The sequence below is a fragment of the Ipomoea triloba genome, chromosome 3 (assembly GCF_003576645.1).
Source record: "Ipomoea triloba cultivar NCNSP0323 chromosome 3, ASM357664v1".
NCBI lineage: Eukaryota > Viridiplantae > Streptophyta > Magnoliopsida > Solanales > Convolvulaceae > Ipomoea > Ipomoea triloba.
Genome location: NC_044918.1, coordinates 17,541,806 through 17,553,784, shown reverse-complemented (window position 1 = coordinate 17,553,784; position 11,979 = coordinate 17,541,806). Strand labels below are relative to the sequence as shown.

At 29.3% G+C, this 11,979-nt stretch overlaps 1 protein-coding gene across 1 annotated transcript in view; it reads right to left on the bottom strand.

Moving 5' to 3' along the window:
- The window catches only part of LOC116013670 (transcription factor bHLH68-like), a 5,670-nt gene extending 5,132 nt beyond the window's left edge, over nt 1–538 (bottom strand). Inside the window, exon 1 of the mRNA XM_031253556.1 lies at nt 10–538. Within this exon, the coding sequence (XP_031109416.1) occupies nt 10–228 (219 nt within the window). The 5' untranslated portion in view covers nt 229–538. The remainder of the gene's footprint in view (nt 1–9) is intronic.
- Between the last annotated feature and the right edge of the window lie 11,441 nt (nt 539–11,979).

The following is an 11,979-nucleotide window of genomic DNA, read 5'->3' as shown; positions in this document are numbered from 1 at the left end:
GGGCGGGAGGGGAGGGGCGGGGGTGGCCGGTGGCGGGGAAGGGAAGAGGGTGGGGAGAGGAGCCAAGAAAGGCGGCGGAGGAGGCGGTGGTTGGTGGTGGTGGTGGAGTTGGTGATGGGGTAAAGGAGGCCTCATGGTATTATTGATGATGCTCCACCAATTAGGGCTTCCACCACCCATCATTTGCTGCACTGGTAGTGAAGAACTCTGCAAAACACCTCTATTCATCTGATCTCTCTCTCAAATTCAATTATCTTCTCTTTCACCTTCACCTTCTTGATCACTCTATGATTCTTGATTTCTAGCCTTCTTCTCTCTAACTTTATACAATTTTCTTGAATCTAGCTAGCTATCTCCCAAACAAACAAACAAACAAGGCCTTAGCTTATTAGCTTGTTCTTTTAGGAACTTTGGGGGGTCTTCCCACTCTTGATTAAGTAGAAGAATGATTGCAAGAAGTTTACATAAGTCTATCTAGAGAGAGAGAGGGAGAGAGAGAGAGAGATGAATCATGGTTTTGAGGACCTTTGTTGTTTTTGTATCCCATCTTTCTCTACTTTCTTTATTAGTAGCTTTAATTTTTCTTTTATTATTAATTGGGCTTCACCTTTCTTCCTAGCTTTCTTTTTTGATTTACTTTTCTATTGCTTTGCTTTTCTCTTGCTTTTGCTTTACCATTAAAGTGGGCAGGAAAGGTGGTAGTAATTTATCATTCTGTAAAAAAGCTGGAAAAAAAAAACAACAAACAAAATTTTAAAGAATTATATAATTTTGATCACATTAGCTGAGTTTTACTACACTAACTTCATGTGCACCATATGTTTCCATACACTAGCAGTGTGTGGGAGAAATGACATTGAATTGATCAATTATCTCATCCCTCTATACATTTGAATTGATTTTTTTTAATAAAAAAATGACATTGAATTGATCAATAAAGGGAAAATAAAGAAAAAATGAAAAAAATACGATGATAATTTTTGTAATTATTTTGGTGCACTATGCATGCAAGACCCTGGAGTAGTTGTGATGCATTCATTTAGTAGATTGTATGCACTCATGCAATTCGCACATTCTTATTCTCATTTGAACGTGTATATATATATATATATATATATATATATATGACAACTTGTTCTTATGGGAGAATTAAGAATCAATCTTAATTGTCCATCTAGTTAGATCTAATAATTCTAGAACAATTAGGAAAAAAATCTCAGTGACATTTTGATAATCTTTTCTAAATTATTTTTCTGTTAATCATCCAACAATAACTCGACTATAATAAACTAATTAGAGTTAGGGGATTTTGTATAGAGGTAAAAAAAAACACACACACACATTTTAGAATTCAAGTAGCTATGCTCACCTAAAAAACATTCTAATACTCTTGTAAACAAAATAGACAAATTCATAGGGATGACGGGATGGAGTGGGGATAGGAAGTATACTCCCCAATCCCGGCCCGTCCCCTCAATAATCCTACTATGCTCCCCATCTCTGCCAAAGAAAAGAAAATTTCTTCATCCTCGCCCCATAGAAAATCACCGTCCCTCAATAAGCTCTATAGTTGAACTAATAATTTAGTAAAATTTTTAATATCTAAGTAATTTTTTTAAATATTTAATTCTTAATTTAAATAATCAAATTCAAATATTAATTTATTACTTAAGTTTTTAATTTTTCTTAACTTCATTAATATATATATGTGTATCGTGTGTAGTACCAAGGATGTGGCCGAAAGGGGTATCCTCGTTCCCGTTCTTATCTCCAACAAGGAATTGAGTGTCTGTGTGTGTATGTGTAGTACCAAGGATGAAGGATGTGGCTGAAAGGGGTATCCCCGTTCCCGTTCATATCTTCGACAAGGAATTTATACATACTAGCATTTTGGTATAATATCATAAAAAATGTGTATACCCTGTTATCTCATGCAGGCATATCTTTGATGATGACTATGAGTTTTTCTATCATAAAGAGAAAGAGAGAAAGAGAGAGAGAGAAAAAAAAAGAATGAATATATCCAAAAAAAAAAAATTGTCAAATATTTCCATTGCATTTAATAGTATTTTTGTTTGAAAGAGAGAGTGAGAGAAAAAAAAAAGAATGAATATATCCAAAAAAAAAAATTGTCAAATATTTCCATTGCATTTAATAGTATTTTTGTTTGACATATAAATATTTTTATAATTGTACTGTAAGATTAATTTAAATGGAAAAAATTCTCTTTTTCAATACTATTGAGTATTAACTCTGTTACAATATAGTATCTGTTCAAATATACTTTCTCAACCTACCGAAGCACAGAAAAATTCTTTAACATAACATATCTTTTCCAAAATTCAAACTTTTGTTTTTACAATTAAATTAGCAATTGGCCTTTTTTCGTTAGGATTTAATTTTCCATCACAGCCCCAATTAAAGAGATTGATAGGAGCGGATAACGAAGTTAATAATGGCAATCAAATTTAATTAAGCAACAAACAGCAATGGGTCCCACTTTATCAAATATCTTCCTTTAAAAAAAAAACGCACATCCACCATGTTTACTTGAAGAGCATAAATTTTACCAGGGACTAAAATTATGCATAAAATATTATTATGCTCAAATCACATGATGACTTTGGCAGACTAATTGTCTGTATTAACAAAATTAATTTCATTAAAAAGCTGAGTCAGACACTTAATTAACAACATGCGATGCACAATTTTTTTAAAATTTTTTTTTGGGGTCAATGTCGTTTTTCTGTAACCCTAATTTTGGACCAATTGTCTTGTATGGTTGTTGTAATGGTTGGACAGACATAAGTAATCGAGTAATAACTAACATATATATGTGATAATTACATTTAATTCGACTTTTTTTTTTTAACCTATCACACATGATCCTAAAGTAGTTAAGAGTTGCCCGTATGGACAACTCAATTAGTCATCACAGTGGTGAAGTTTGAGAAGAAAGACTAGGGATCGAGTCTCATCAGCGGCAGTATGGAGCAACATCTCAACGTGAGGGGCTCATTGTGGACAGTAAGCAAATGTATGAGTTACCATGATCCTTTTGGGAAGAAAGTAGTTAAGAGTTTAATTTTTTAATACTTTGTACCAATTATTGTAAAAAATAATGATAATTAATAGAATTTGATGGTGCTAAGTTAATGTATTAAGAAATTAATTTGATTTTTCAAATTAGTTGTAAATTTTTAATTTTAGAAAATTTATAAAGGCTAAAAAAAAAAAATAGCAAATGTGCCAAGTGTATGTTCAAAAGATTTCATGTTGAACTATTAGAAGATTACTTTCATAGTAGACATTGTCAAAATTCTAGCATACCTTGCAAATAAGAAGAGTTAGTCAAACAAAAATGTATCTTGGAAAAAGAATTAGAAAGTCAGAAGAGTAGTTTGACCGAAAGAGATTTTTTTAAGCATAAAATAAGTCAATTGCATTAAGAGCTATATAAGTGTGAAATACAAACTGGTGGGGATCTGGGTAGACTCCCACAACTCAAAGACAGACGTGAAACCAGTTAACTAGTAGCCCTAAAATAGAACATAAGATGTAAGTTAGGCATAAGACAAGTGAATATTGAAATAAGCAGACCTATATACGAGAATGAAAATATTTTTTTTTTAGACTGGAAAACAACACAATAGTTTCAATATACAATATCTACATAGGATATGTATGTGTTAATTACCTATTGAACACTCCCTCGTAATGATATATTTTGCCATTTAGTAGAGTGCAATGTCTTTGAATTGTATTGTTGTATGTGTAAACAATATATATCTTACAGGAACTCCCCAACATTTGTTCAGTTCTAATTGGTGTGATTGTTTTGGTTGTGGAACACCTTGCCTAATTTTGTGAGAATTTGTAAAGAGTTGAGCCTGTACAATTCTCCTTGAAGCGGCCCCGTGCATCTCTCGTATAGGTGATTCTTTTCCCGAATATCATGCACACTCTACTCATGTCAACCAACATTTTGAATAATAATTAAAGGATTCATACGTGCATTATAATTAACCTCGTTCGGGGGTCACTATTTCAATGAGAAGTGGATAGAAGTTCGAAACCCCTCATGACGACATCTTGTTCTATAGTTTAGTTGTCCCTTTTGAGCCTCGGTGGCTACTAGTAGGGTTGGGTATCAATGTACTATTGAACTTTATTCCAAGAGCTTTTGAACGACATCCCTGCACCCTTGTGTTGCGAGTGCACCTCCTTCCCCATTCCCTGTTTGCGAAAGAGAGCTTCTATGTTATACAGTAGAATTGAAGCCTTCCATACTCTATTTTTCCCAACTCAATAGAACACATAGAAAATCAATTTATCATTCATTCATTATCTATTTTAAGCGATAATATATCAAATCCATCTTCTCAACTAGAAGAATCTGAATCAAATTTGACCCAACCCAAATAAAAAAAGACCCCATTCAAAAGGACATATAAACATTGCCACTTTAAATGCTATTTTTAGCTAATTACATATTACACGCCTAAAACTAATCATACATTATTATTATTAATAATATAAATGTCACTAAACTCGATCATAGTACCAAAATAACAACTCATACATAAAATTAACTATTTCTAATTAGTCTTCCAAGTAGGGCAACACAAAACCCTGCTACATGATCGGCATATATACCTGCAAATATATATGTGATGAAATAAAGATGCCAGAACCCAGAATAACTCAAATTTCCAAGAGTGGTCAAAATCTAGGGTTTTGAAATTCCTAACCCCTTGCCAAGCCAAGAAGAATGATCACAATTACCTAGAAACGAAAATTCCAATTTTTCATTTCATTTTTATCAATACATATACTTTCTCTTTGTTCGACATGCGTAATTGTCAATTTTGACCTTGTATATTTTCCTAATTTTAATTTTTTAATTGTGGGCATTTAAGTCCTTGCAACATCAAACTGCCTAATTCAAGTATTCTTAATCAACAAGTGGAATATTATATAAATAAAATTATTCTCTGCTGAAATATTTTATAGGTTTTTTGACCACAAACAAACAAAAAAATATTTTAAAATATTTTTCTGAAACGAAACAAATATTAAATTAAGAGAGAATAGAATTAATTTATGGGGGAGAGTGAGAATAAAATAGAATTATGGGGTGGCTAAGGAATGGGAATTTCTGGTCCGTACTGTTAAAATCTTTGTCGGAATCTCCCTGTCTTTTCCTTAGCACACCGTTTTTATTCCTCTGTTCATATTGTTTTTGTTTTTTGTTTTTTATGTTTATAATTTTTAATTCTTATAATATACATTCACATTCCAAGTAACGTAACCAACCTCTTCCTTCTTGTCTTGTTTCTAACTCCATATTCTCATCTCCCTTCTAGATAGGTTTATGAAATAGACAATACACCCATGTATACATATATGGGTGGCAATATTAATAATTTATGATTCAAGTAAAAGAAATTTTCAATTATTTTCTTTGGTAGTTAAGTTATTAATTACTTTTTATGGTCAGTAGTTTATAATTGTTATAAAAGAATTTTTAGATTCTCAAAATGACCCGAAACTCCGAAAGTGGTTAGAAAGGTCATTCTCAAGTTTCTGATAATTTTTCTTTGATCGGAAATTTTGATGAGTTTTTAATAGTGTTATAATAAAATGTTTGATTAGTTTGAATTTTGTAAATAAAATGTAAAATATTACAATAATTTTTTAATAAGCAAATTCTAGTGTAACTATTACATGTTAGGAGAGTTACGGTATCAAAATATCTGTATATTGATGGCAATAGTCATAGCACCAACTATACACCCATTGAAATGTCAATTTTGAGCTAAACATACACCCCACATATGTTGGATTGTTGGTCTTGTTTTTGGGTGATTACAAATGTAAGTTTCAAAAACACTATTAGACAACCACTTTATTCAATATATTTGTTATATTTTAGGCCGGCTAGCTGTACGTCCCACATAATAGAGGTGTCTACAATTCAGCGAGAAGATTAGTCACTGTGTTCGACGGTGAAAATTCTGGGCTAAAAAAAATAGTTAATATTAGTTTTAGTGTCTAATTCTGGGAAATTTTTTATTTTTTATTTTTGTTTTTTGTTTTTTTGTTTTTTGTTTTTTGTTTTTACTTTAAACTTGATTAGATAAAATATTTAATTTTGAAAATTATTTGTCATTTTTAATCTTTCGTGGACTAAATTTAGTACCAAGTTTGTTATCTAACTAAGATTAATTTATATACAAATATTTTTATTTTATAAAATAAAATAGAATAGTATAATAATATGGCATTATAAAAACTCTCTAATAATAGATAATTTATTATATTATTTTAAGGAGATACGAAATTTTTAATCCCTTAACTTCAACTATTGTGTCGATTTAATACATAAGTTCTAATTAAGAAATTAAAGTGGCTTGGTCGAGCCACCCCAACTCTTCCCCTTAGCTTGTTTCACCCCTATCTAGAATTCTAAAAAGACTCTAACATCAGAGACTACATTTACTATTCCCCTAAATATTTATAGACTAAATATACACCCCAAATAATCAAGAGACTAAAATTATACCATAATCGCAATCAAGAAACTAAACTAAAAGTGTCACGTCCGACCTTGTAAAGGGTAACCGAGTGAGCGAAACATGACTCTCGTACATGAAGGTCATGTATACATTCAACTCTTACCAACACCCTCTCGATTGAGCTCATCGCATAACGTATGTCTTTCTAGTACATTTTATCTTTTCTGTGTGACTTACAAATTATTACATAAGAACGGCCGAAATTTACTCTATAATTCTATATACACATTAAGTAAAATAAAAATAAAAATAAAGACAATTTCCCTTATTTTAATAAAAAAAATTCAGCTCGTACGAACTTAACTCACTGATTCAATCGGCAGTATTTGGGAGAAGAATAAAACAAATTTTATTAAGAATGCAAATATATTTAGGAGTATGCAACAAACGTCATCATCGTGGATCGATCTTTATCAACTAAGCTAAGCTTGCGAATTACTTAAAAATCACGACACAAAGCCACACTTCCTTGACCTCTTTAGAGTTGGTAGAATCATATATGCATGGCTCCTGGACATTATATTATTGGTTTTTCTTATAAATTTAATACACTTTCGGATAAAATAATAATTCAGAAATAGATGAACATCATATCAGACATACATTTGGATTGGCCGGCGAGGATTACTTAATAATTAATTATTAATTGATCTTATCAATCAAGACTATCACTATCAAGAAGACTATACTAACAAGGTTTATGTTATCACAAACTTTTTCTATGTAACAATTATAAAAATGCATTGCATACCAAAAGTATATTATATTGCGAAGTTTGATGACTAATATATCAATATTTTCAAATATGACTAATAACTAAATTAATTATATTCCTAAATAAAAAGAGACTTATTTGATCTATGAATTAATTATTAATTTCATTTATTTATTTGGGTATACGTCACAGTACCTTAAAATTAAACACCAATTAAAACTTAAAATTTTAATAATATCGATATAGCGAAAAATAGTATACATAGTTATATCTGGTACTAATACTACAATAAGCTAAGTTTTCTTTTAAAATTTAGTGTAACTTTATGATTGAGTTCTACACGAGGACAACTGGTACAATAACTCAGATTTTGACCAAATCTGGGCACTTCCAAGGTTGAGAAATCGGTGACTAAGATTGGGACTCCCAATGTTGAGAAATCGGTAACCAAGATTGGGCTTCATGAGGCAAGTAGGTCAATTCTATCGTCACAGACATCACATTAATATCCATGATTGTCACAACCGACTTAAACTGTACCACAAGTTGCATGCTATCACATTAGACTTATTTGTGGGATTTCAGAATTATGCTTTTTACTCCGCTATAGGGAATTTGATTTGATTTTATTATTATTATTAGACATTTCTTGACGTAACAGAGACTGATCGTCGGATCGAGCTCACTTTGCACATAAAGAATTGCACTTAAACTTATCAATTAATATAAATACATCTCCTTCATTCTATTACAAACATATATTTATAGAGTTAATTCCGGCAGTGGTCCTCTGACTATGTTGATTTTTCAAAATTAGTCCCCGACTTTTAATTTGGACAATTTAAGTCCCTTGACTTTCAAATTCTTTCCAATTTTGGTCATTTCGTCAAATTTTGGTTAAGTTGAGGTCAAATGAATGGGTAAAATTGTCCGTTCACCTATTTAGTATATTATTACTCGCATTTCTCCTGTCCTATACGTTGTATATATGAATATAATCTCAGCCGGAGTCTCAATCGAAGCCATATAATCTCATATGAACCTAAATATATTCATATATATAGCGTATAGGACATGAGAAATACGAGTAATAATACACTATACAGGTGAATTGACAATTTTACCCCTTCATTTGACCTCAACTTAACCAAAATTTAACGAAAGGATCAACATTGGAAAGAATTTTAAAGTCAAGGAACTTAAATTGTCCAAATTAAAAGTCGGGGACTAATTTTGAAAAATCAACATAATCGGATGACCATTGCTAAAATTAACTCTATATTTATACTCCACATTTATAGTCTACCTAGTGCATAGAGTTTAGATCTAATAACGCCATCACTTTCGGATATTGGAAGTCTATTTAACCAGAGTAAGAATAGAAGAGAATAGGGTATTATTTTTGAAAATTGGAATGTCGTTAACGTGGAGAACAATGTATGTTTTCATAAAAGAATGTGTTTTTTTGGGTTTCATTACGGTCATGCTTGGGATTCCTCATGGTATGCATGCTTGGTAAATTCCTTGTGAGTTGTGATCCCAAGCAGTTTAATTGTTTTATTCTTTTTAAAATTACTTTTTTTTTTTAATCCCTTCTCTAATACTTCCCCATATATTAAAAAGAAAGGTTTATTTTCTTACTATATATATATATATATATATATATATATTATATACACATTCACACAAAATATCATTTAAACTATTAATATTTATTAAGAGTTAATTCCAATAATGGTCTATCGACTATTGATATTTGTCAATTTTTATCATCGATTTTCAATTTGACCTTAAGTGGTCTTTTGACTATTGATTTTGTTTCAGATTCGGTCCTTGGGTTAAATTTCCATTTAGTAAGCGTTTAATTTAAAGGCATGAATGTAAATAATCGTTTGTTATCGAGATAGGCAAATTGGGTTCATAAACTTCATACACTAGACTTATCATTTGTAGGAATGTGAAGAACAAGCTAAGTTGATGCATAACGCAATTTGCACTAGACTATGTCCCTGTTTGGTAAAATATTTAGCTTATCAACCAATTTTGACTTATTTGACCACTATTAGTTGTTTGACTTAGTTAAAAAATTAATATAAGTGTTTGGTTAATCAGTTTTTTGTAACTACTCCAAAATGCTAAAATTTAAAAAGCTACTCAAAACTACTTTTTCAATTAGCTTTTTGAGAAAATAAATTATACTAAACAACTATTAGCTAACAACTAATTTACTAAACACTTTTCTACAATCAGCTAATGTTATCAACTAGTCATATCCTCTAACAGCTATCAGCTAACAACCATTTACCAATCAGGGCCTATGTCAATGTAATTGACTGTATTGATAACTTATACAATATAATATTGATATTTCTTTATTTTACATTTAAAAAAATATATAATTTTACAATTTTCTTCTTAGTTTTAATTTGCCTATAACATTTCAGTCCTAAAGATTTGTTAATTTTTTTTAAAAACTTTTATATTGAAATTTCTTTTCTAATTTTACTTTTTAACTGCATAATTTTTTATAGCATTGATATATATAAAAATCTTAGCTCAAATCTTGTGATGGTTAAAAAACAAAATTAATATTTTCTATTATTTCTTTGAGTTTATTTTTTTTTTAAATGAAGCAATTTATTAGTCAACTAAACATACTTACATAGGAAAAAATATATTTTTAATCCCTCAATTGTTTCTTGCTAACCATTTTAGTCCTTAACTTTTTGCCGTTATAATATATTTTTCTAATTCTTAAAAAAATTATAGTTTTAGCTTATAAAGTAATAAAACTAATAAAGTCTATTAAAAATTTATTTAGTACATAATATTTTAGTATTTTTAATGTTTCTTTTTAAATTATAATCTTCTTTAGTATATTTCATTTGTAAAATAAAAAAAAATGATTTTAACATGTTTGTTTAAGGGAAATAGAGACAATGTACCACAATTGAAGATGACAAATATAAGAAAGAAGGCCATCAATTATATATTTTGTAGATGAAATACCAAAACTAAAAAAGTCATAAAAATAAAGATAATAAAACTATAAAATAATGATGTACGGAGTATTAAGTAAAATGTTAATAGAGTTGTATAGTTTTGTTCCCCCCAGGAGTTAAAATTATTGCAACTTATTTGAAGTGTTAGGGTAGTATATTGCAACGGTAAAAGTTAAGGATTAAAACAACTAGCAGGGAACAATTGACGAGGGACTAATTTTTTTTTTTTAATATTATTTGTTGAATGTTGATTATGATTGATTAGATATCAATTACTTAATATATTACAGACATATTTTTTAAAATAAAACAAATTAAATAGAAAAAAATGTCAAATTTAATTATGAAATTTATGTGAAATTATACTACTTTTTATTTAGTTATTTGATAATATAACTATACAAATTCTTTTTAATGCTGGACATTTATTTAGTTGCGTAACATGCTTTATTTAACTAATATAGATAATACATAAAATAATTGTTGGTTGGCTTGTTAGCTAAATAAGCTAATACGTCCTTTCAGCATGCTCGGGGTATACTAGTGTTTGATTCCCCTTCTATGATGCTCTAGTCAGCTATAAATAGACATTTTAGTCATCCTCGATCCAATTAAGTGTCACTACTACACTATTTTACCTTTTTTTTTTTGGGAGCTATCTCCACCTATCAAAACTATATATATTGCCCTTGTCGCATTTTATTTATTTAGTTTGATTATCCAGACATGATTCAAGTTATTTATAATTTAACTTTTTGTAATTTTTAGTTTACTATTAAGATATAAAATTTAAATTATTTCAAAATTATATTAAAAATACCATTAAATACAAAAAACATTAAATTAAAAATATTTAAAAATAAGTTTATTTTAAAGAAGAGTTGATTTGATTGGTAAATAATAAATAGGACATATGAAATGAGATTTAATGAATATATATATATATATATATATATATATATATATCCTTTTTTATTATTAAATTTGTGGTTGATATTGCTTTATACTATTATTTGTCCCTACATTACTATAATGGGGAGGTCGGTTTGCATAAGTAGCTAGGCTAGGGTAACAAGAATTACTATTAGAAGAGATCACAATGAATTAAATATTAGAAAAATATTCTTTTATGGACCATCATATCCTAGTGGAACATTAAAAAATCCAACAATCATATTCCCTATAAAATAAAGTAAAATAAAAATAATCAAAACTCATTTTCTTCATTAAATTAAACCCAATAAAATACGGATCCCAACACTCCTTTCAATATGCGGTTTGCATTATAATTGCTTCTTTCTTTTTATTTTATTTTTTTGTCTTACTATTTCGCATATGAATTTTTTTTTATTAAATCATGATTTGACAGCTGTAATATACTATCTTTCTGTCTCAATTTATCGTATAAATACAAATTAAGTAATATAGAATTAAACTATAAAAAATTGAAAGAATTTGTGTATAAATCAAAATAATAGTTTTTTTTTAACATAACAATATATAATTAACGGTAATAATGTGTTACCGGTATCTTATTTGAATGTAATTGAGTGTTATCAAGTATTTGAGTACAGTATGGAGAGCAGGGCTCAGAGCGTAGTGCTCAGTGTACAGATGAATTCAGTGTTGTTTTGTCCAGTAAGAAGTGTCCCCCTCACTATGTGGTTGTGAGTCCTTTTATTCC